Consider the following 26,468-nt stretch of genomic DNA (forward strand, 5'->3'; position numbering starts at 1 on the left):
TCACTGTATATTCTTCATATCTTTCCGAATTTTCTTTTTTTCAAGTTTCAGCTTTGTGTTCTGTATTTGTTTGAGCAGCTCCAGAGACTCGTAGATGGATTGAAATCCTGGAAGAAGAATAGAAACAATGAATTAAATAGTGGTTCTGTCCAATATATTAAAAAATTGTTCTTTTTCTTTGCAAAGGTTTATGGCTCACATTTAATACAGAGCACATTAAATCCAGCCTATTTCATCATTATATTGAATACCATGAACAATGCTTTAGCAGTTTCAGTTGCAAACTCCGTGCTGCAGGAATCTTCCAATACTTTGGACAATACCAAGCACGATTACAACATAGGTCTAAACTTGACATCAGGTTTGTGGAGTAGTGAAAATATTATGTCTGCCTTTAAAGCCAAGGCAGCATTAGCCTTGAACCTACTGTTTTTCCATGGAGCATTGGGAGTTTTGTTTGGTTTGGCTTTTTTAAATCCACAGTTTCCTTACTTTGAATCAAAGACTCTGTGTTCCCAACAAATACTGACAATGTTGCTCTGCAGGGTGCCTTCAGAGAGAGGTTTGTGCTGTGGGTCTCCCACAGTTGTAACATCTGTAAGTAATAATTGCACTTCACCCGAGATGGACACTGTTCTGTCATGCACTCTGTGAGAAGGGGAGCTCTGCTTTGCTGGCTGAGTGACTGCATGTCTGTCCATGGGTATAAAAAAAAAAAGATGGGTGTGCAGACACACTGGCACCCGATCCACTTTTTTTGACCACTTTGCAGTCAAAATATTGTCAATAAAGACTGGAAAAGTGGAAATGTAAGCTGCTGTTACCTAGCTGTTTCCAGATTGCAGTGACTTTCGACATGGTAGTTTTTTACATTTGTCCAGTGTGTTACATGGGTGTTAACTTGTTGGCAAGCAAGCAAGCAGCCAAACAGTGGATTACAATTAATTATCTCCTTTTTTCTTAAAGTACATATTGCAGCATGGCAGCTGATGACATGTTTTTCTTTTTGGAACGGTTAATATCAATTAATTTTGTTACTAGTACAGTCTAGATAGCATTCAACCAAATCCCTGCATAGGGCTTAGAATTTTGTACATTCCAGACATCTCTTTGATTTCCAGGATGCTGAAGCACAAACAGCTGCTGAAACAGTCTAGAGGCTGCCTCTGTGCCCTTCATGCAGCTCCATGTCTCTTCAGTGGCCTCTTTTCCTCCTTTTTTGGGGGGTCAGCTCCTGCCAGAGAACTGGCGTGGCCAAAGTTTGGTATAAACAGATCTGTTCAGTTGTTAATTTCTGCAGGAAGGAATTTGAGGTGCAAAATTCTCTCAGCACCAGAATCCTTTATTGTGAAATTTCTTAGCCACAGCTTTGTTTGAGATGCTGTCCTGTGCTCACTCAGATGGTGTTGCAGCCAGCCGAGCCTTACCAAGTCAAGCTGCACAAAGACCTTTGCTTATTTAAAGCTTGGTTTGCTACAGCCCTGGAGCAGGGCTCTTAGATGTGTTACAGATGATGGAGGAATTGGTGCTGAAGTAAAGAGCTGAGGCCCTTGATCACAGACAGCTTGGAAGATGAGAAACAGAAGCTTGAGTTTCAAGTGAGAACATGTAAGATGTGGAGCCCTTGTGTAATATTTTCAGCCATCTGTTCCACTTTTTTGGATAACCTGACGTGTCCATGGTGAGTGGAGGGGATTACAGTAGATCAGATTGGAGTGACACAGAACAGGTTAATGTGGCTGTTTCCCTCTTCACTCACTTGTGTGTGGTGTCTGTTGAGTAGCGTAACTTATCCAGATGCCTCTTTCTCCATCTACTATTGGTTGAGAATGGTGAGTAAAGGATGGAAATGATACAAAAACATCAAACACAACCTCAACAGCAGCATCCAAGAAAGGGGAATGACTTGGGCCTCTCCACAAAAGTTAGGGACCTTGCTGATGGACGAAATAGGTGCTCAAAACCAAATGGAAACCGGGTTGTAAAATTGCTGTGAGTTTAGATTCTTACCTTGAGACTCTTAGGAAGAGAAAGCTATGTGGCAATGTCATGCTGGCTATTTGCACAGACAAGCAGGCTGACCACCACTGCATACGGGGTTTGGGAGAGAGAAATAATCATTTCTGTCTTTACTGGAAAGCATTTTCTGGATCATCATATTACTGTAGCAATGCTGTCTAAGAAGAAGTTGTGTGGAAGCCCATCCTCACCTGATCTGTATTCATTTTGGATTTCCTCAAGCTCCTTCCAGATCTGTCTTTCAAATCTGGAGATTCTTGCATGCAGATTTTTTTCATCATTTTTCACCTGGTTCAACTGCTTTTCATATTTTTGTGGTTTATCCATTTCTTCTAGCTTGAGTGACAGCAGTAGGAGCTTTTCTTCTACTCTTTTTTCTGCTCTTTCCTTTAAATACATAATACAGATTTATCTAAGTGGTGGTTGTCAGGAGGTTGGGGCATCACTTTTCTGTGGTATCAAGTGACAGGACAAGGGCTGATGGAAAGAAGCTGCAACACAAAAAGTTCCATTTAAACATAAGGAAAATCTTTTTCACTGTTGAGGTGAGGGAGCCGTGGCACAGGCTGCCCAGGGAGGGTGTGCAGTCTCCTCCTCTGGAGGTTTTCAAAACCCTCCTGGATGCATTCTGTGTGACCTGATCTAGGTGGACCTGCTTCAGCAGGGGGGTTGATCTTTAGAGGTTCCTTCCAAACCCCTACCGTTCTGTGATAGTAAGACACTTTATGTATGCTCACATTAACCTGCTTCCTGCCAATCATGTGTTTAATTGCTCTTACTTAATCCTACGTGTGCTGGCACTAAATATAAGCAGTTGAGGTCTGGTACCCCAGAGGATGTGTCAATCCTCTCTTTCCCAGCAAACCTGAGGCTGGGCCAGGACAAAGGTGCTATTTTATTTATTTGTTTGTTTAAACCTAGTGATTTGTTGTCACATTTTGCAATGTGAGACTGAGAACTCAAACAACCTGTTTCAGGTTCCTTTCATGCACCCATCTCAAGCCCAAGCTTTCGAGCCCAAGCTTTCTGACCCAAGCGGTACAGCACTGTGATGTAAACCCAGCTCAGCTGCTGGCATGAGTAAGGAAGCTGAGCTGCTTAAGTGAGGGATGGCAAGCAATCCTCTCTCTCCTTCAAGCTCAGTTCAGCTCTTGGAGGCCACTCGCACTCCTCAGAGGAATGGCCAAACCAGAGCTCTGCAGCTGCCCACCCCTTCCTGGATCTTTAAGGTGCATTGAGGCCTTGGTCAATATGGTGAAAATCCTCTGACCTTCTTTTGTCCTTGCAGCCCAAGGGAGTCCTGTGGGCTCAAGCCAGTGGCTCTGCCTCCCAAGGAAGGTGTTTGCAAATCTGTTAGAGCTGTTTGAACCCAGACAGAGTTTAGTGTGATGGTGGCACACACTGAGTTTACAAATGTTGCCATGCAGTGCAGCTGGCTGATGGAGTGAGGCAGCTCCAGGAATCACCGAGCTCCACACTCCCAAAATGGCTCCATCACCAGCACGTAGCTTGCCAGAGCCATTGAGAACCCCCATCCCTGTGCAGGGCCACATGTCCCCCGGCCTGACCAGAGGACACTGATGCCACTGCAGCTGCTGGGACCCACAGCTGGCCAGGAACAAATGCTCTCCAAGAGGAGCTGAGGGTCATCTCCAACTGATTTTCTCCAGTGTTCAAGAAGCTGAGGCTTCTTCCAGCTCCCAGGGGCTGGATTGATGATCCAAGGCCAACTGTATAAGGTTGCTTAAGACCAATGATCAGGTCTTGTGCTTGGGCTACAACAACCACAGGCAGCGCTACAGGTATGTAAGAGGGGCTGGAAAGCTGCCCAGTGGAACAGGACGTGGAGGAGATTGGTCAACAGCAGCTGAATACGAGCCAGCAGTGTGCCCAGGTGGGCAAGAAGGCCAAGGGCATCCTGGCTTGTATCAAACAGTGTGGCCAGCAGGACCATGAAAGTGGTTGTCCCCCTGTATTCAGTGCTGATGAGGCTGCATCTCAAATGCTGTGTTTAGTGTTGGGCCTCTCACTACAAGAGGGACGCTGAGGACACTCTGGAGCATGTCCAGAGACAGGCACTGGAGCTAGGGAAGGGTCTGGAGCACAGGTCTGATGCAGGGTGGCTGAAGGTACTGGTGATGTTTAGTCTGGAGGAGGCTGACAGGAGACATGATCGCACTCTACAACTCCCTGGCTGGAGGTTGTAGTGAAGTGGGGGTCTGTCTCCCAAGTAAGGAATGATAGGACAACATAGGAGGTTCCAAAGAAATACAAGGAAGAATTTATTTCCTGTTAGGTGAGGGAGCACAGGAAGGGGCTGCCCAGATGGGTTGTGGAGTCTCCTTCTCTGGAGACATTCAAAACCCACCTGGACAAGTTCCTGTGTGACCTGCCCTAGGTGGTCCTGCTCTGGCAGGGCGGTTGGACTGGATGATCTTTCGAGGTCCCTTCCAACCCTTAGGATTCTGTGATTCTGTGATAAGAGAAAAAGGCCTTAAGTTGTGCCAGGGGAGGTTTCAATTGGAGATTATGATCTATTCACCCTGTTAGGCTGCCCAGGGCTGTGGTTGAGTCTCAACCCATATTTTAAAATGTGTATTTAAAGATATTTTAAAACTGTGTAGCTGAGGAACAAGGTTTAGTAATGAGATTGGCAGTGTGGGGTTAGTGCTTGGACTCAATCATCTTAAAGGTCTTTTCCAACCAAAGCAATTCGATAATTGTATGACTGAGCTGTGATTGCACTGAGATGATGTCCAGAGGACCACCATGCCTGTTTCCATGGGCATGTAAATGTGCTCTGCATTCAACCTATTCAAGAGTGTCTTTGAAAGCTTTAACTCCTGTTAATGATGTAAATGCAAAGATCAGGAGTGTGGTAGTTCCAAGTAGCTTCTGAATCTGGTCTTTGATCAGCAGCTTTTATCCTGACACTAGGACATTATGATCATGTTTTCATGACTTTTGAACTCTAAAGTGGAAGAAACTGCACACAGCAAAGAAGGAAAAGCTCTAAAAGCTGCAAATGAATTAATTAAAAGGCATCAGTCCCTTGCCAAACAGTAACTGCTGCCATGGAACCGAAACATGCCACATTTAACGTACCGATCGCAGGTGGGTGAGAGTTTGTCTGCCTTTGAAACCAGGCAGAATTCACGCAGACCATCCCTTCCTCTTCTGAGCCTGTCAGTGAATGGAACTGAGTGGTGGTTAGCAGTGGCACCAATGACCACTCTGGGAGAGGAAAACACCGTTATTGGGTACATTGGGATGTGAAGTGTTGCCGTAATCAGGCAAGACTTTATCTCCCAGAGTGCCCACAGTGTTGTGGGATCCCATCCCCGGAAACAAAAATCACTTTGATGAGGCTCAAGTCCTGACTCCGCTGTTGGCCTTGTTTGAGCGAGGCCTTGAACCTCACAACCTCCAGATATCCCTTCTAAAACAAATTAGTCTATGATTACATGATTTCCCACAACACATTATTCTGCTGGCCATGTCCCAAGGCACCTGGTTCTCTGTTAGGTCTCGAGTTTTGTGTGAGTGATTTGGTACCTGCTGGGATCACGCTTCTTGCTCCCAGTCCTGGGAGGGCCAGGGGACACTCCAGTGCCCGGGGCTGCCATCTGGAAAGTCTTACCAGTCTCTCCTTCACTGAGTTCAGCAGCTGATGCCTGTGCTGGGCTTGGTCATCTTCAGACCGTGTCAACTGAGCTTCTGTCCACTTCCGATGAGTCTGTATCTGATCCCTGAAGTCACTTACAACACTTGTCAACCTAAAATCATGATTATTTTTTTAGTTACAAGACTAAGGCTTAGTCAGTATTATGGAGGAGTCTTGAGTCACTTGAGTAAATTGTTTAAATTACCACAAATCTCTTCAATAGCTTCCTAACAAGCCCTAAGCTCAATTATCCTATTAATCCTTACCTTGGAGGTTGTACCTACATGCCAAAATGTGATTGCTAGAGTGTACTCTACTTGAGCTAAACATCTCATGGCTGACAAATATTCATTCATTCATTTCAATCAACTCTATTCAAAGTAAATGGGAAACTACACTATTACTTTGAACAGCAAGTTGAATTGCTGGGCATCAGGGAGAGTGGCAAAATCACTTGTCTGAAAACAAAGCTCAGAAGGATAAAATAATGTTTAAAAGAGAACACAGAGTCACCTTTGAGGCATCAGTTGGGATAAAAATGTGAAAGCCTGCCCAAAGGGAACAGAGCAGGCAACACCCAGGCGAGACAGGGACCTGCGAAGAGGAGTGGTAAGCAGACACTGTGCAGGTCAGGTCTGCAAAATGTCAACTTAAAGGGAACTCTAGATTTTGCTTTTCTTATGCTGCAACATGTCATTTACAACATGAACCCTGACAAAATGTGATCTTACCAGGTTGTAGTTGTATACATAAATGGTCATGCTTAATGCATAGGACCTGGCTGTATGAGTATCACCAAAAATCATAATATGATTGTTAATTTCTAACATATGCTTGCATGCAAACAATGGTCACCTGAAACTTGTTAGTTAGGATGCAAACCAACAGAAGAAGAGCAGGATTTTATAGCTAGGCTTAATGCTTACAGCACTTCTAATATTTAATATCACTTTTCAGAAGGGTGTTTCAGTTAAAGTGATTTTTATACTGAGTGATTGATAACAGCTCTGCATCAGTGTAATGAAGTGATAATTACCATCAGCAGTCAGTGTAAATGTGGTAAAAAAACCATTACAGTGAAATCTCACTAAGTGATATGTTATTGCAGTTTGCAACAGACGGTACGAGCACCCAGTTAGGTCAGTTAATCACCGTTACTCATTTTAGTATTTCCAAGATTCGATTTTTCGAGAAGAAAAGCCTGTGGTACTGAGTTTGTCATTTTCAGTCCTACCGTGCATCTGTAAACCTGCACACAGTTTGCTTCCTGGAGCACTGATGGGAAAACAGAATGATAATGTAACAGTATAGTGATGACATAGACTGGTATCCAACTGAAGCATGGGAATGGGAGTATAAAGACCTTTTCCTAGATCCAACAGGGAGCCATCTGACTGGAATAACATGAATCACCACCTCAACCCTGTTCTAGAAAGGTCAGGTAGGGATAGAGACAGCACTCTGTTGAGGCCACCACTGCCTTCCCTGATGTCGTTGTTCACAAGTGCAAGATCTTCATACCTGAGGACCAGAGAAAGGGCTGGTCAATACCAGAGTTACAGCTCTGTTTGACCACCACAGCTGACAGATACAGCTCTGGTGTCTTGACCGTGATCTTTCATGTGATCATTTCAATATACATGTATATATATATATATATAAAAATCACAGAATTATTTGGGTTGGAAAGGACTTTAAAGTTCCAACTCACTGTCATAGGCAGGGATACCTTCCACTAGACCAAGTTGCTCCCAGCCCCATCCAATCTGGCCTTGAACACTCCAGGAATGAGGCACCCACAGCCTCTCTGGGCAGTCTGTGCCAGGGCCTCACCAGTGGCATGAAGAATTTCCTAAGATCCCATCTCCATCTCCTCCCTTTTGTTTTGCAGCCATCACCCCTTGTCCTGGCAAAGTCCCTGTCCTGCTTTCTTGTCAGCCTTTTAGGGATGGAAGGCTGCTCTAAGGTCTCCCCAGAGCCTGAAAAATCCCAGGACTCCTGTCTTTCTAGGAGAGGTGCTGCAGCCTCCTTATCATCTTCCTGGACTCTTCTGGATGCTTCCAACAGCTCCATGTCCTTCTGATATTGGTGCCCCGGAGTTGGAGGCAGCACTGCAGGTGGGTCTCACAAGAGCACAGAGGGAGAATCATCTCCCTTGATCTGCTGGCCATGCTACTTCAGATGCAGCTCAGGATATGGTTGACCTTCTGGGTTACAAGTGCACACAGACAGCTCATGTTGAGCTTCTTTTCAACCAACACCCCCAAGTCCTTCTCCACAAGATAGCTCTCGATCCACTCTCCACCTAGCCTGTGTTTGTGCTTGGGATTGTCATGACCTGTGTGCAGGACATTTTAATCCATCAGGCACACACACACACACAAAAAGGATTCATGCCATTATTTGTGTTAATATTACTTAAGAAATTTGTGAAATATAATGGAATGGGGGAAGATGAATCAACCATGAATGACAGAATTGATGGTCAGCGTTATTCAAAGGCTCAAATCCAAACATGGTGTTGTTGGCAGCTGACATTGGGCTTTACTTCAGTTTCTCCAAAGTTGGAAAAGGGAGAAGAAGGAAATACTTAAACTCAAAAATAATTACTTGAGACTGTATTTAGGCAACTTGGAAAAGATTTGTCAAAGTCTGCCTTGGAGAGAAGGAGGAGGACTACAGAAATAATGGACTTCATAAGAAGTTATTTAACAAATGCTGAAAGTGATTGGTATGAACCACTCTAGCAGTTAAGTGAAGTGTATTGGTTCAGAACAAATGATAACAACGATCTCTTTGGGATGCAAATCATGCGACCTGACAGCCAGCCTTGGGGTCTGTCTCCAAGCAGATGCTTGGAAATGGCAAGATTACAATTATTAATGAATACTGATTATTATTAATGTTATTGAGATGAATATTCACATTATAACAGATGAGTTTTTATTAATAGAACAGTACCATGCTTCCATGCTTTGCTTTAAACTTTCTTTGATTAGCACTCGTCCTTCATGGAGCTTACAGAATATATCTAGCAGGAGTAAGGCTCCAGGACAGAAGATTGGCCATAATCTTTGGCCCAGGAAAGGTCTGAAATACAGATAAGGGGATAATGGTGGATGTTTAATAAGAAGATGCTCCAGTAGCACTACTATGATTCTACTATAAACTTCACAGGTGAAAAGACATCTATTGGCAATTGAATTGACTTTGTGCAGCTGAATGAAGCTGTTCTTACCTAACTGACTTTGAGAGATAAGCATCCACTCCCCTGTGAAGGGATAAACTTCTAAGCAAGGCATAACTCCCATAAAATCCTGAAGTCTGTTTGACATTCGTCCGGTTCTCAGTAACAGTGTCAGTCTGTGCTTTGACAATGCAATCGTCAGCCCTCAGTCAAAGCCACCTGGGTCTCAGAGAGCTGCCTGTCAGCTGAAGAGGTAACTCTGGGCTTTAAAGCTGATTTACACATGTCAAGTTTTATGTGGAAGCTCTGGTCTGTTCCAGAAGCTAAATTTTATTTCATCTCTATAAAAAGAACTCATCAATCTGGTAGACTTTTAAAGAAGCCATATAAAAGGAGACAGACATTCCCCAAAGGGCATCCTAGTTTAATTACATTTGTTATTAGCTGAAATAAAATCTTAATGTTTAGTAAAGTATTTTGGATTTTCTGATAAACACACAATGCCAGCACATCTCAATGTCTTGAAAAGCCACCTCTTTTCAAGCTTCCTATTCCTCGTGATGGTTGCAGTGAGGTCTCATTAACTTCTGAGAAACTAAGCATTTGCTTCAATTCAGTTTTACAATTTCTTTCTTTTCTGGCATCATTCTGGTTTTCCTTCCCTCCTATTTTGGTTTCATTTCTTGTCCCTTTGACACAGTCTCCTTTGTCCACTGCTCTCTATCTCCCTGTTCCTACTTCCCTTTTCTCAATTTTAATCCATTGCCCGTTTCAGCTGTTATTTCCCCACTCACTCCAATTGCTTTTCCTGTTTCCTTGACGAGAACTTTCTTCTGTTTAAAGTTCTAGCCTATTTTTACTTTGAATACAACTTAGATAAAATCTTAATTAAAATAACTCTTTATTCAATCACATCGCTGTTTTAAGTGGAACTATTGCCTTTGAAAATTGTTACTGCAAGATTATTATAATTAGGTTTTAAATTATTTGTGCTGGCTCTGCTATTCAACGCTGGGGTTTCTTGCATTGTTCTGAATATGGATGCCAGATACTTTTGTTCATTGTGTGGAGCTCCCTCCTCACTAAAAAGCATCAAGATTAAAATGACACCCTAAAAATACTTCCATAGCTAGAGGAAGAACAGTATACCAAGTGAGTAAGAGAAAAATCAATTGCATCTGCGGGCATGTGAGGCTGTGCTGCTACTTTGGCCTTATGCTCACCTTTCCTCCTCAGCAAAACCCCTGCCCCAGCAGCACTCTCAGAAATGGGCATAAAGAAAATGTCTTTTCCACTACAAGAGGCAAGTCACAAATTAGCCCCGATTATAATGGTAAATAGTGTCTTTGTGTTTGGTGCCTTTCTTTTAAGTATGTAAAGTTAATTGGTTTCATACCTTTCTTCTTACAGGGTGGCATTTAGTGCCTCATTTTAAAGGTTAGCTTGCAAGACAATTTACTTTCATTATGTATTTTCATTATTTGATGTCATAGATCTTCATTAACCTTCCCTTAGTGTTTTGAATAGATGTTAATTAATGGGTTTGTTTTGCTGTTTCATGGCAACCTGTTCATCACACTAAAGCATTCAGGGTGAATTATCATAATGAAAAACCCTCCATCACCTACTTGAAATCCAGAAGTTGTAATTCATGATGTTGATCTCCCTGGACTGTCTTTAAATTCATGCTTTGATTGGAGTTGGAAGTCTCTATCTTGCCTAATAGCTGCATTACCTAATGAAAATTCACAGAGAAAGCCTTCATGAGCCAGACTATGAGCACTTACATTTAAATATGCATTATGACTGCAAGCATGGAAACAAATAGCTAACATTAAGGTAGAGCTACACAAGAGGACATGAGGAAATGACCTCAAATTGCTATAGGGGAGATTTAGACTGAAGATTAGGAAGAACTTTTTAACTGAGAGCATTGTTAGACACTGGCATAGGCTGCCCAGAGAGGTGGTGGAGTCCTCATCCCTGGAGATATAGCAAAGCTGAGGTGTTGAGGGATGTGGTTTAGTGGTGGGCTTGGCAGTGTGAGGTGAGTGGTTGGACTCAACGATTTTAAAGGCCTTTTCCAACTGAAATGGTTCTATGATCCTACAAAATCCAAACTTTTTTCACAAGTAATTTCATTCAGTAAAGGCTGAGAACTGAAGCTCAGTGTCACTGAGGCTGTAGTCAAAGTCTTTTGGATGCCACTACCAGATGGAGATCAGTGACGAGTGGTGGAACCCCCCAGGAGTTCCTACGGGGACCAATGCTGTTTGACGTCTCCATTAATGACACAGTGGAATTGAGTGCCTTCTCTGCTGGTTTGCAGATGACACTAAGCTGTGTGGTGTGGTTGGCACACTGCAGGGAAGCAATGGCATCCAGAGGAACCAGGACAAGCTCAAGAAGTGGCTTGATGTGAACCTTATGGAGTTCAGCAGGGCTCAGTGGAAGGTCCTGCACCTGCCCTGGGGTAATCACCGTTATGAATGCAGACTAGGGCATGAAGGGATTGAAGCAAGCTCTATGGGAAGCTTGTGGGTATGGGGGGATGAAAAGCAGACCATGACCCAGCAACATGTGGTTGCAGCCCAGAAAGCCAACCCTATCCCAGGCTTCATCCAAAGCGGTGTGGCCAGTAGGTAAAGGGAGGAGATCATCCTCCTCTGCTCTGCTCTGGTGAGTCCCCTGCAGTGCTGCCTCCAGCTCTGGAAGGACTCCAGAAAAGACATGGAGCTGTTGGAACAATCAGGAGGAGGAGCACAGCAGTGCTGGAGGGCTGGAGCACCTCTCCTATGAAGAAAGGCTAAGGGAGTTTTTACAGTGAGAGTGGTGGAACACTGGCACAGGTTTCACAGAGAGGTGGTAGGTGCTTCATCCCCATAAAGATTCAAGGTGATGGGACTCTGAGCAACCTGATCTCACTGAAGATGTCCCAGATGATTGCAAGGGAGTTGGTCTGGGTGACCTTTAAAGATCCCTTCCACCTGAAAGCATTCCATGATGATTCCATTTATGATCCCACAGTATCATGGAAAACTTTTATTTAAAAATCCTAATATATTGTATAAGTACTGTGTCAGTCTTTAACATTGGTCATCAATTAAGAAAAAGAGCTGTATCTATATATGTGTAGTCAACACTCACCAGGTATTTCACTGTAGGCTTCTCTACTCACCTTCTTCTCAAAATCACCGACAGAATTTCTGAGGGCAGAGTGAAGGCTGTAAATCTCTTTATCAGTCTTCTGTGCCTCAAGCCTGATAATACTGATGTCTCCTGCCAGCTTGGCAATGCTTGCTTCGCATCTGCAGTCAAACCAGAGATAGGAGAGCCTCTACAGCAGGGTGCTGGAGGGTAGCTGAAAGCAGATGCTGGGTCTCCATGTACTGCTGCTGGATTAAATCCTCTGCTCTAGGACCACCCCGGTGAGAACCAAAATACACAGAAACACCCCATTGCAACAACACCATTCTTCAAACTGCTTCCAGACATCACTGACCATGAAAATACTGGAAGTGATGGGAGGAGATGGGAAGCAGTTGGAGGCAATGCTCTCTGGTGCAGCAGTGATGCCTCTATGCATCTTGTACCACAAACCTCTTCAGGGTGTCTGCAAAGCTGTCAACAGCTCAGACTGCTGGACTGAGTCCCCCTGATTCCCCACTATCCAATACAAGAAGTTAAATTAAATCTGAAGTATAAATCAAGAGGCTTATCTGAACTCTGAGCACCCTCAGCTTCTGGATGCCTACCAGGTAGAGATGTCACGCTGCTGCAACAACCCCCCGAGCCTGCAGCCTCCCCTAGATGGACACAGCTGCCAGGGAAGAGGACTTGTAGAGTCCTTGCTGTTTTTTAAGGACCGTTTGTCATTTGCTGCTGAAACTCTTTCGGTTGCATTCACCAAAAGAGCTCGTCACATTTTAAGCAGATGAATGATATGCAAATCACATATTAGTTGAGTAGCTCAGGGATTTAATGACATTCAACCAGCTAGCCCTTCCAGGTTTCAGCTCCTACCTTTAATGTATACATATACATTGCACATATATAGTATATATTTATATATCTACATGGATATATATATTTTTGTTGATGCAAGCAAGAATACTTTCCTTAGTATATATGTAAATACACATCTATCTAACACATTGCATATATTTAACAGGAGTACAGAGACACAGACTTCTCCTCTGGCAGTCCTCTCTGCTCCCCCAGGAGTAACCACCTGCCCCAGTGACAATGAGATTGTGGAAAACAATACTTTAAGGCCACAAAGTGGTGCATAAGTTAAAATAAATAACAGAAGTTGAGTGAGGAAAAGAGCTAAGTTTTAAAATGCCAGAGAAATTATCCTCCAAAGCACCACCACCAAAGAATGCTGATGCTGTTGACAGATAAAGGATCTAAAGAAAAATTTTGACAGTTTAAGTAGACCAGCTTTTTGTCATCTCCCAATGATGCTTAGATATTGTGATACACCTACAGAGTGTGTAGATCAAGGAAACAAAGAGAAGTTATTGCAGATAACAGAGGCTTTGTGTGAAGGTGAGAACTGTGATCAAAAGAAGCAATTGATTTGGAAAACAACTACAGAATAGCTGAGAAGGTGAAGATGGATCTGCAGAGGGAGGATGCTGTTCCAGAGCTAGCTGCCATCACAGCTTGTCTGGTCACAAACCCAGAAAAGCAGCTATCCACTGGTGAGAGGAGGCTGAGGGGGGACCACAGTCTCTGGAGATGGAAGGTACTCAGGCACAGCCAGCACCTCGGGCTCAGGGGCCTCTGGCACCTGTGGGGCTGGGTGGGAATGCTGAGGTACACTACACCAACAAAAAGAGGCTGCAGTTGAGATGTAAAGTTGGTGGCTGACTGGATCTCCACCTAGGCCAAGTTTCCCAGCAGAGATTATGGGATGGGGACTCACTGCTCGTTTAGGAAAATTCTGCCCCAAGGCAATGACTACAAGGCTTGGCAGGAAGTGCACTGTGTGAGAAAAAAGAGGGTTAATGGATCTGTAGCAGTAAAAGACATCACTTCAATTACAAGAGAAGGACACTTGAATATTCTATAAGGAGAAAATGAAAGCTCAAAGAACCAGGCTTGCAGTGTGAGATTACTGCAACTACATCTGCATTCCTGTGTAGGCTGAGGGGGTCACAGCCCTGCCTTGCGACCAGCAGATGTCATGAACTTTGCAACAACCTTCAGCACTACTGATGGGCCTCAAATCTCTAGGTTGCCTCAGATCCCACTTTCCCTACACACAATATTACCACCGTGTGCAAAGTAGTTAAATGCATTCTTGCTAGGTTTGGCAGATTGGGTCCAGGAGAAAAAGCAGATGCTTGGGACTCACTTAAATCTTGCTTTAATTTGACATTTTGAGTAGTTGACATTAGGCAGCATATGGTGAGGTCATAGTTTTCCAGCCATCCAAAGCAGAGACTGGAGAGCATATGAGCAGCAGTGAAGACTGGCTGGGGTGGTACAGAGAGCATACACCTAGGAGGTTTTGTGGGACAGAGACATGATGGGACAGCTCACATGACTGGAATGTGGTCATGGATGGCTATGTCCCCTGTAGGAAGGACAGACCAAGAGGGTGAGGTAGTGGAGTTGTTCTTTATGTGAGAGAGCAACTGGAATGTACTGAATTCTGTCCAAGTTGAGAGTCTGTGGGTTAGAATTAAGGAGCAGGATAGCATGTGAGACATTGTTGTGGTGTCTATTACAGGCTACCTTATCAGCATGGGGAGGTTGATGAGGCCTTCTGCAGGCAGCTGGCAGCAGCTTCAAAATCACAGGCCCTGGTTCTCAAGGGGGATTTCAACTACCCAGACATTTGCTGGAAGACCTACACAACTGGTCACTTAGAGTCTAAGAGGTTCCTTCAGTGCACGGATGATAACTTCTTGATGCAAATGGTGGATATGCCAACTAGGAGAGGAGCACTGCTGGATCTTGTAGTCATGAACACGAAGGGTCTGGTGGAAGCAGTGAAGGTTAAGGGTAGCCTTGGCTGCAGCAACCACGACATGGTGGAGTTCAGGATCTTGTGCGGTAGGTACAGAATACACAGATTACAACCCTGGACTTTAGCAGGGGCAAATTTGGCCTTTTCAACCAATTGCTAGTACCCAGTCCCATGGGACAGGGTACTAAAAGGTAAAGGGGCCCAAGATAGTGGTCTCTATTCAAGGATCACTTTTTCCAAGCTCAGGATCAGAGCATCCCAGTGCGTAAGAAATCAAGCAAGGGAACCAGGAGACCCGCAGGGTTAAACATCGAAACTCAAGTAGAAGAAGAGAGTCTATAAATCAAGGAAAGAAGGGATGGCCACTTGGGATGAATATAAGACTGTCAGAGGATACAGAGAGGCAACTAGGAAAGCTAAAGCCTTGTTGGAGCTGTGCCTTGCAAGGGAGGTCAAGGACAACAATAAGGACTTCTTCAAATACATTGCAGCTAAAACTAACACTAGAGGCCCACTGTGGAATGAGGCAGGTGCCCTGGTGACAGAGGATACAGAGAAGGCAGAGGTACTGAATGTCTTCTTTGCCTCTGTCTATACTGCTGGAGACTGTCCTCAGGAGTCCAAGACTCCAGAGGAAGTCAGGTTAAAGAAGGAGTTTTGTTTGGTTGATGAGGACTGGGTTAAGGATCAATTGAGCAGTCTGGATGTGTGTAAAACCATGGGCCCTGATGGGATGCACCTACAGGTGCTGAAGGAGCTGGTGGAAGCCATTGCTAAATCACTGTCCATCATCTTCAGTAAGTTGTGGAGAACAGGAGAGCTGCCTGAAGACTGGAGGAAAGCAAATGTCACTCCAGTCTTCAAAAAGGTTAGGAAGAAGGACCTGGGCAACTACAAACCATGGAACAACTTATCCTGTGTACTGTCTCCAGGGATTTAAAGGACAAGAGGGTCATTAGGAGTAGTCAATATGGCTTTACCAATGGGAAGTCATGTTTGACCAACCTAACAGGCTTTTATGAAGATGTAACCAGGTGGATATATGGTGGCAGTGTGGTGGATGTGGTTTATCTTGATTTCAGTAAAACATTTGACACCATCTCCCACAGCATCCTCGCAGCAAAACTAAGTGTGGGCTGGATGATGAGGTAGTGAGGTGGATTGTTAACTGGTTGAAGGGAAGGCGGCAGTGAGTTGTGGTCAGTGGGGCAGAGTCTAGTGGAGTCACTCAGGGGTCAGTGCTGGGACCAGTACTGTTCAAGATATTAATTAATGATCTTGATGAGGGAACAGAGGGCATTGTCAGCAAGTTTGCTGATGATATTAAACTAGGGAGAGTGACTGACACACCAGAAAGGCTGTGCTGCCATCCAATGAGACCTGGACAGGCTGGAGGGTTGGGCAGAGAGAAATCCAGTGAAATGAAACAAGGGCAAGTGTAGAGTCTTGCATGTGGGAAAGAATCACCCCAGGTACCAGTACAGGCTGGGGAATGAACTGTTAGAGACTAGTGTAGAGCAAAGAGACCTAGGGGTCTTGGTGGGCAACAGGATGAGAATGAGTCAGCAATATGCCCTCGTGGCCAAGAAAGCCAATGGCATCCTGGGGTGTATTAGAAGGGCTGTGGTTAGTATGTTGAGAGAGGTTCTCCTTAACCTCTACACTGCCCTTAGGAGACCACATCTGGAATATTGTGTTCAGTTCTGGGCCCCTCAGTTCAAGAAGCACAGGGAGCTGCTGGAGAGAGTTCAGTGCAGGGCCACAAAGATGATGGAGTGGAGCATTTCCCTTACGATGAAAGGCTGAGGGAGCTGGGGTTCTTCAAGCTTGGAGAAGAGGAGATGGAGGGATGATCTCATTAATGTTTACAAATACGTAAAGGGTAGGTGTAAGGAGGATGGAGCCAGGCTGTTCTCAGTGATGTCCAATGATAGGACAAGGGGCAAGGGGTATCAGCTGGAACATAAGAGGTTCCAAAGAAACACAAGGAAAAACTTCTTCCCTGTGAGGGTGATGTGGCACTGGAACAGGCTGCCCAAATGGGTTGTGGAGTCTCCTTCTATGGAGACATTCAGAACACACAGGGATGAGTTCCTGTGTGACCCACTGGAGGTGGTCCTACTCTGGCAGGGGGATTGGACTGGATGATCTTTCAAGATCCCTTCCACTCTCAAGATTCTGTGATTCTGTGAAATAAAAGCCTGTGATGGTTATATCAAAGCATTTAATTAGAAGCAGGAACAGAACTGTGCGCTATACATTCAAGGAGCTTTATCCTCCAAAGTCATGAAAGGAATAATATATTTTCGACTGCTGTACTTGCCAAAGTATTGCATTTTATGAGAGGTTAAGCAACTTCACAGGTACACACCAGGGGTTTTGCTGGTCTGGTATTGTGTCGGACTTTTCCTCTGAGCAACAAAAATCTTCACAATAAGTAAAATGTGACCATCAGTATAAAGTGCATCAGTAACTCTTTTGTGCATTTGTTTAGTCTTTCATTGGTAAGACTGAAGGTACTGAACTCATGTTTTTCAGAAGTGTGGCTTTTTTACAGTTTTTACAGTCTTTTAAACATTATTGCTACTTGACACAGAATTGTTTACAAGGTCTAGAAATGTAGTCTGAGGGTTGAAGAATTAATAGACAGTCACCCCAGCAGTTGGCAAGAGGTCTCTGACTATTTTGCAAGGAAAGATAGAGTAGAAGAATAGATGCAATTTGAATTACAACAGCTAATCTACATTAATCTGTTAAATGTGGCAGAATACGAGAGGATGATTCATCTGCTGTGAGAAAGAGCAGTGACTTCCTTTAAAGTTCATTTCACCCCAGGTAGTCTTGGATTGTTAGGCTACAAATCAAGAGGAAAACTGTCATTGCAAGTTTGCATTTGGAGGATTTTTAGTAATTCAATAACTGTGAATTATATGAACAGGTGCATTTGTCTCCAGCCACTCTGGGCTCTACTTAGTATAGGCAGCAATTTAAAATCCCAAAACTCAAGAGCAAAGACACATGAAAAATCAAAATATTAATCATCACTGTAATGGCAGTCCTTTGTCTGTCAGTTCTGTCTCAGTCCTCAGACACAACCCTGAGGCAGGTACAGAGTTAAAGCCTGGCATTTCCAGAGGGAATCTTCAGCAGCAAGAAAAACAAGTGCTGATGATTCATGAATCACAGAAAGCCATACTATGCTATAGCTTAACAGCAATCATTTGCATAATGCTGTATCATAGCATTGCTGTTGAAAGGCCACCAAAGTGCCAGTTCTGGCTCTGCCACACCAGTAGGTTTTGATGAAGATGGAAAACCTGCCCTTTTCCTTCTTCTTGCCTTAAAAATAAATGGGGTCTGAGGATTTAGTTTCCAGCATCATAAGATGATGACTTTGGTACCCTCATAGTTTTTTATTTGCAATATTTATTTTGAGAGACTCCCTTCTACCCATGGGAAAGATCAACCAGCACACCTGAAAAATGGGCAAGGAAGAAGAGAAAGTGTTGTGGATTTCCATGAGTGCTCAATCTCTTACTTCTTCTGGATGTTTATTTCTCTTTACACAATTAGAAAGAAACAGGTCTGGTTGCTTTTGCCCCACAATTACCCTATTTTCCTGTCTTCCCCAAGTGCTTTTTCTTTCTCTTGTGACAGGCAAATGCTCAAGCACAGAAGGTGGAAGAGAGAGGTGGTGCAGCTGACGAAGGGAAGCATTACACCTAGGAAAACCCTGAGCGAAGAAGAGTGAGACACTTCAGCCATTGAATGTCACAGCCTCGCTAAAATTATATCGTCTCTTGAGGCTGCTAAACCCAGCTTTGAAAACAGCAGGAAGCTCTCACAGGATCACCTCCTACATGGTTCCAATGCTAATCAGCCACAAGGTTAAAAAAAACCCCATCTTTTTCCTGCCAACTTTGAATGTGTTGTCTTCAGCTTCTCTTTTTGGATTCTTGGGTGTCTCTGCAGTAGTCTGGAGTGCTTCTGTACCCTGTGGGTTTTTTCTTTTCTCTCCTTGTGGTTATACATGGAAATGAAGGCAACTTTCTTTTTTCTTTTTCCAATAAACTATACATAGATGCCTACTTCTCCCAGCCAGAAGTTTTCTTCATCCAGCTATTGCATTTCTGGCTGTTCTTTACACCATATCAAGTGTTTAATTTCAGAAAGAGGACACTGGGCTCAGTACAGTAGTCTGCTATCAATTTCTGCACCATACATAAAGCTGAGATAACTTCCCTGTTTGTTACTTCTCTGCTTCTATCATCTAAGACCATACTCCTGGTATTTCTGATGTTACATCACTGTAAGAGCTCATGTTAAGTTATTTACCTGCTGTATTCCCTAAACTTTTCAGGGGACACTCAGTAATGGAACAGTCTCGTGTTGAGTTTATAAAACACATTTTTTTCTCAATCAGCCCACATTGCCAATAATCCTGGTTATTCCCTGTCATCACCTTGTCTTCACCTGACCAGTTTCTGAGTTATCCCCAAATGTCAATAGCAATGTTTTATATGACAAGCATACGACTGGCCTCACACAATAGAAACATACCAGTTGAGGAAGATTGCTTCCTTAATGACTATTTTTTCCTGCTATATCACTTTAGACAGTTCCTAATCCATGTGCCCTCTCCATATTACATGTCAAAGTTTAACTGTTTTTCTTTACCACAATATATTGTGTTACAAACTGCCTGCAGAAGCCCACCTGTGTTATGAACGTGCAATTACTTGTACCAGTGAAAACTTACCATCTCATCCAGAATAGAAATCAAGTTTACTCAACAAAACCTACTTCCCAAGAGAGGAAGCAAAGATTTTCTTGAAACAACAGGACAGTTTCAGTAGGAGGAAATAATCACTTCAGCTAAAATCTAGCTAGACTGGAGAAGAAAAAATTCTCTAAAATGTTTTGTGTGATGAACAAGACAGGAAAATATGGTTATTTTTCCCCTGGCTTGATAATTTTTCTAACATGGAGAGCATGAAGCACAGATCTGGCACAAAAAATGGAGACATAAAATGAAGCAAAGTACATTCATGCCCACTCTGAACGTGCTCTGCATAAATTAACTAACAGAGATGAAAATGAGGGCCATGATGCATTCCTTACCGTGCCACTCTTCCACGCAGGTCTCCCAGACCATGGATGTATTTATGGTCCAGACTTCGAACAGCAAAATTAGTTTCTACTGCAGCATCATCCCTTGTTTTTATTTGTCTCTCTAAAACCTGCAAATTCAAGACCATTAATGCACTTTTGGTTTTCTACTTTGTTGGGGTTTTTTTTGATACATTTCAAAATAGGGCTCAAAGCATGTTTATGGCAGCAGATCTAAAAGACTCCTTTTCTTCCTTGGAGAAAGTGAATGTATTTTTCTCTCAAAAATCTATACCTCTATAAATAACATGCCCGATTTCCCCTTTAAAAATGTACTTTATGCTGAAAAGTCTAGCATGAAAAAAATCAGAAAATGCAAAATATTGGGAAATTAATTTGATTTTCTTCAAACATTTGCAGTACAACACAGCCCTTAATAAATAACATACGGGTTTTTTTTAAGTCAGGCTCCTTTCAACAAAGGATTTCAGGGTATTTCCAGGAGAGGGGCAAAATCTGAGCTGAGTGTTTTGCAGCAGCCTAAGGACACTGCAGCAATGCTTTGCAGGGTGGACAAGGCAGAGATGGGCATAGGATCATGCAGATGACACAAAGCTGGGCAGGAGCATAAATCTGCTTGAGGGCAGGAAGTTTCTGCAGAGGGATCTGTCCAAGCAATGGGCTGAAGCCAATGGTATGAGGTTTAATAAGGGCAAGTGGTGGGTTGCACACCTGGGACACAGGTAATACTACAGGCTGGGGCAGAGGGGCTGGAAAGATGTCCAGAGGGAAAAGACCTGGCGGTGTTGGTCAACAGCAGCTGAACATGAGCCAGTAGTGTGGCCAAGAAGGTCAATAGTATCCTGGCTTGTATCAGCACTAATGTGGCCAGCCGAACCAGGGCAGCAACTGTCTTCCTGTACTGGACACCAGTGAGGCTGCACTTTGGGTGCTGTGCTCAGTGTTGGGCCTTTCACTACATTCAGGACACTGAGAGGCTGGAGCAAGTCCAGAGACGGGCACTGGAGCTGAGGTAGGGTCTGGAGCACAAGTCTGATGGGGAGCAGCTGAGAGACCTGAGGGTGTTCAGCCTGGAGAAAGGAGGCTGAGAGGAGACACAAGGCTGTAGTGAGATTGAGGTTGATCTCTTCTCCCAAGAAACAAGACAAGAGGAAATCGCCTCAAGTTGTGCAAGAGAAGGTTTAGATTTTTTATTAGGAAGAACGTTTTCATTGAGAGTGCTGTTAGACACTGGCACAAGCTGCTCAGGGACATGATGGAGTTCCCATCCCTGATGGATTTGCCATCGCTGGAGAAATTTAAAAGTCATATAGCTGAGGTTCTGACGGACATAGTTCAGTGATGGGTTTGGCAGTGCAAGGGAGTGATGAGCTTAATGGTCTTTTCCAGCCAAAATGATTCTGTGATTCTATTATTCTATGTCTGTCCCAAGCCCAGTCTACCCATGCTGAGAATGTACAAATGCTCATCAACAGGGTAATGCATTGCACTAGACACTTGAAAACAGATGTCCTTGACACACGCAGCTCTGCACAGGGCGGGTTTTGGCTCCAATGAGGGCACAGACCTGCTGTTAAAGCACATTTCAGATATACTCACCCAGCCCTGAGCAAGGATATGGGTGAGTAGAAGCCACTCTAACATCATGTTTTGCCCTTTTTGTTCAGCATGTGGCCCAATATCTGATTTATTGCACAGTATTAAAAGTCTGATCTAAAGATGGAAGGAGTAACCACCCTGCAGGCTCCTCTGAAGTTGGTCATCCTAACAGTATCTGAATTTGTCACAAGCATTAATTTTAGGAAGTCCTTGTACATCTACTGTCTACTGTAACCTTTTAGAGACACAGAGCAGAGCAGATGAATGATTTCTAAAATCTCCCGATTTCACTTCTCGGGTTGAAAGGAGAGGCCTGGGGCTGACATTTCAGTGAAATCCAGCACTGCACTGCACAGTCTTTACCCTTTTTTATGCAATAACCAATTAGTGCAAAAACAGAGTGCCTTTTATTTGCTCTTATTTGAAATGTTCCACCTTTAGTGTTTTTTTTTTTTTTTAATATAGGAAAAAAATCATTTGTAAATGCTTCAAGTTTGGTGAAATTGTTGCATATGTGTTTGCTCTTCCCATAGGCCACCCAGGCCCATCCCATCACTGGGGCAGTTGGAGGGTATAAATACAGTCCATGGGCCTCAGCCAGCACCTGGGGCGATGATCAACAGTGGCTGAACATGAGCCAGCAGTGTGCCCAGGTGGCCAAGAAGGCCAAGGGCATCCTGGCCCCTATCAGCACTAGTGTGGCTGGTAGGACCAGGGCAGTGGCTGTCCCCCTGTCCTGGGCACTGCTGAGGCTGCATCCCAAGTGCTGTGTTCAGTGTTGAGCTCCTCACAAGAGGGACATGGAGGTGCTGGATCATGTCCAGAGTTGGGCAATAGAGTTGAGGAAGGGTCTGGAGCACAAGTTTAATGGCGAGCAGTTGAAGGACCCATGGGTGCTCAGCCGGGAGAAGAGAAGGCTGAGGAGACCTTCTTGGTCTCTACAACTCCCACACCGGAGGCTGTGGCCAGGGCTCAGTTGGTCTCTTCTTCCAATTTGCAAGTGATAGGACAAGAGGAAATGGCCTCAAGTTGTGCCAGGGGAGGTTTAGATTGGAGACTGGGAAAAAATTATTTCCTAAAAATGTTGTCAGACCCTTGCACAGGCTGGCCAAGGCTGTGGTGAAGTCCCCATCTCTGAAGGGGTTCCAAAGCTGTGTACCTGTGGCTGGCTTGGTTTAGCTGTGGCCATGGCAGTGCTGGACTAGAGATTGGATTTGATGAGCTTAAAGGTCTTTTCCAACAAAAAAGATTCTATGATACTACTGAGCATTCCTTCCTTTGTTCTGCACCAGAAAACAATGTTCTGAAAGGGCTGGATGTACTGCACAACTCAAATGTACTCTTGGCAGTGTTTTTGACAAGTCTGATGCTGCAAGTCTGCAAAGGTGAAGGCCCCAAATAGAACCACTGCTCCCTTGCTGTAAAAAGCAGTATGAGATACTCGTTCATTGGGATGCAAAGCAGAAGCCTCCTGTTTATTGAAGGATATTGGTATCTTCCTCCTCCAGCTTGTTCCCTGAGCTCCTAGCAACGGTCCCGTCCCAGGGCATGTATGTGATTGATGGTCACCTCTCCGAGTGTGCAGCCCCTCAGCACAGACTCAGTTATCTTACAACATTATCAGAGTGGTGCCAGGCACATCTCCTCTCTGTCCCAAGGGTTTTTGTATCAGTGCTTTTCTCTGCAATTTGCACTCCTCTCCTGGGATTTTGAAGCATATCTTTGTCAAGGGTCTGGTCATTTTCCACCTGGCACTAATTGCTTTGACGCTCTTGATGCAGCAGCAATCGGGACAGTTTTCTGGCTCTGGCAAAGAGATGTATTTACTCAGGCTCAAGGCTCAGCTTCATTCCTGGTGTCAATGGCCTCTTCCCCAAAGCAGGCTTTTTTTTTTTTTCAAGGATATTCTTCCTGCTTTGTGGAAGATTTGGAGTATGAGTGATTCACATTTTGTGTCAAATCCTGTGAGATTTTTTTTAAATGCCCGAGAAATCAACATTGCTCAATCATTCTCATTTGCTATATGCTAAGAGCAATTCTCAAAACCTCCACTAATTCTGTAATGACTTTGATTGACATGTCTCACTGTCCTCTTTCCTCTGGTGAGCGATGCTGTACCCTTCCCAAACCTTCACAACACAAATACACCAAGCAAACATGCACCTGAGATAAAGCCCTAGAGAAGAGTTATGCACAGCCAAGGGAAAAGATTAGATTTAGATGCTGATAGCATTGTAAGCATTTCTCTAGCAAAACAGCCCTGTACATACTTGATCTGGACATAGTTAGAGGAACTGGATGTTCCAAAATGAATAAGTGCTTGTATAGTATTGCTTAGCACCATAGTATAAAAATCTTGAAGAGAAAATCCATATGAAATGAACACATCCTAGTTTGAATTCAGCTTAGTTTCAGGTGAGCCATGATTGCATACTTCTTAAGAAAAAAGATACAGAGGATTAAATGTTTCTCCAAGTACATAAAAACCAAAATGTATTGTGAATTTAGTGGCATTTGTAAGACATTTAACACTTCAGAGGACAAAAGAAATCTCTGGAGAAGTCTATTTCAGGACATTTTTGCAATTTACATCTTTGACCAAAAAACAAAAGTGTTGGTAAAATTTGTATGTAAATTTGACAAGTAATAGCAAATAATCAAAGGTCTTTAGTGAGAAAGAGAGCTTCTCATGAACAGAACCATCAATCAGTTTCCATAAATGTGAACCTGAAACCTCATTCCAGTCTGCACTGAGCTTTGTGAAGAGTTTCAGCAGCATTTGATTAAATTTTCATGCAAAAGTTTATTTAAAGTAGTAGCACATCTGCATCAGGAAAACTAAGAAGTAAATGCAAACTTGAACTCCATCTCCCAAATCCAACCAAACTGAAAGAAAATAGAATCTGAGCTTTTGAATTAAAGCACTGCTAACACTCATAAATCTACTTTTAATTTAATTATACTTCTCTTTTTTTTCCTTTATTTTCCCTAGTTTTCTCATCTCCTGTCATTCACAGAAACATAGAAATTATAGAATGGTAGGAGTTGGAAGGGACCTACACAAGAAAAATCAGAATTTAACTAAAAGATAGCAGTCATGTTCATTACTTTTCTGCTCCTGAAACCAATGTTAGTGCTGAATGGACCAAGGCTAGAGCTGTACCACTGAAGCAGGGAAATACTCCTTGGCATGTGTTACCTCAATGTCCTGGCTGAGCTTTTTAACGATGCTGGTAATGGTCTGGATGTGGTTTTCCAGCAGCTGCTGGGCAGCAGTTTCCCCTTGTTGATAACCTTTGCTTCCTTGCAGGTAGGAGATGATGTCATCTTTGATTCGGAAAGCCTGGTGGAGGAGGAAAGCTGTGGTTCTCTCCTGGCTAGACAATCGCTCTTCCAGCAGATGAGTCCTGTCTCTGTGCTGAGGAGGCGGGGAAGGGTCTCTCCTGTGAACAACAAAAAAACCAGTGTCATGCCAGTTATGGCAAGCAAGCCAAAGGATGCAAGTGTTGGTACTCTCCTGTCCACAGTGAGACCAGTTGCAGCCCAGGCTTTCCAGACTGTCTGTTGTACCAGAGGTCTTGATGCTCCCATGCATTGCTCACGCATCCCAGCAATACCAGGAGTAATAAGAACCTCTCCACATAGGGCATTGGCCCCATTTGGTGGTCTTAGAGACATAAATGACTTTTTTTCAGCTCCTGGGCAAAACCCCTGCAGTTTAAGGACCTTGGCTTATTTTCAGAGGCTTTTACTTTTTTTTACTCTTCATGTACATCCATGATCTGTCATTATTGCAGTTCTCATTTTAAGCTTTTCCTGTTTTATTTTAAACAAAGGCAAAAATGAACCCATCTGGTGACTACCTTCAAAAACAGCCCAGTGGATACAGTGTTTGATTGTGCAGAACATCCCTGGGAAGACATCCAGCTGAGAGCAGGCAGAAGGAAAGCTCATCCCAAGTACAACAATGCTTGCATTTTGTTTTCTTTTCTATTACCTACACCTGCCCACTGGGAAGAAACCTGATTCCTTACAGCTACCCCCTCCCTTCCCCATCTGCCTGTTGAAACCCAGAGAAGTGAGTTGGGTTCTGAAATATCCTCAGTGAAACTAAGTATAAATATAGAAGAGAGAAAGGATGTTATAAGGACCTGAAGCTAGCAGGTACAGAATGCAGCTCAATTTAGACAGGCACAATCTGGAGTTTGAGGGAAACTAGAATCACCATTCACCATTTTTTTTATAAAGAGACAGAGAGAGAGGTTTAATTACTGCAGAACTTTGGGTTGGCATGTTTTGCACAAAATGAAGTTTGCTTTATGTCTAAGCTGAACCTGAATGGCACATTTTTTTTAATGCTCTCAGTGCTATATGAAGTATTCTTTCATCATACATATTAGCTAAGCCCTGTAGCTTAAAGATGAAGAAAAATAGTCATTTGGGAAAGAAGTCATACACGTTTTCTCTTGCTCTCTGCTTTTAGACTGCTATAAATAAAAGTTCTGATGTAAAGATAATTTTTTAAAAAGAAAGGCAAAGAGACAAGAGTTCAACTACCCCACTCAATCAATACACAAAGTGCAAAGATGTCATTTTAATGACTGAAGTGTGCCTAAAGATCCTCTGCAACACATTTAACAGCCATACAGGGTGTGATGATGTTCTGCAGCTGGCTTATGTCTGTGTGCATCAGAGGCTGCTTCACATTGGTTTGGGTGATTAAGGTTTCAAAATAAACATAACCCTTGGCAGCCATGAAGTACCAAGCACTGAACACTTAATTTCAGTCTCTCCTTGGAAAAAACTCTAAGTCCCTAAATGACTGGCTGAGGCTGAGTAAACCTTCTTCTACTGGTCACAGCAGAAGTCACTGGTTGAAAATGAAGCAT

At 43.5% G+C, this 26,468-nt stretch overlaps 1 protein-coding gene across 1 annotated transcript in view; it reads right to left on the reverse strand.

Annotated features, from left to right (window-relative positions):
* Window positions 1-26,468, reverse strand: part of FAM81B (family with sequence similarity 81 member B) — a 34,939-nt gene continuing 8,471 nt past the window's right edge. Inside the window, exons 2-8 of the mRNA XM_062017618.1 lie at window positions 24,779-25,022; window positions 19,972-20,090; window positions 12,049-12,178; window positions 10,499-10,605; window positions 5,660-5,795; window positions 2,211-2,406; window positions 1-107 (exon numbers count right to left, since the gene is read on the reverse strand). Coding sequence (XP_061873602.1) covers window positions 1-107; window positions 2,211-2,406; window positions 5,660-5,795; window positions 10,499-10,605; window positions 12,049-12,178; window positions 19,972-20,090; window positions 24,779-25,022 — 1,039 coding nt within the window. The remainder of the gene's footprint in view (window positions 108-2,210; window positions 2,407-5,659; window positions 5,796-10,498; window positions 10,606-12,048; window positions 12,179-19,971; window positions 20,091-24,778; window positions 25,023-26,468) is intronic.

Source organism: Colius striatus, chromosome Z (genome assembly GCF_028858725.1).
Source record: "Colius striatus isolate bColStr4 chromosome Z, bColStr4.1.hap1, whole genome shotgun sequence".
NCBI classification, from domain to species: domain Eukaryota; kingdom Metazoa; phylum Chordata; class Aves; order Coliiformes; family Coliidae; genus Colius; species Colius striatus.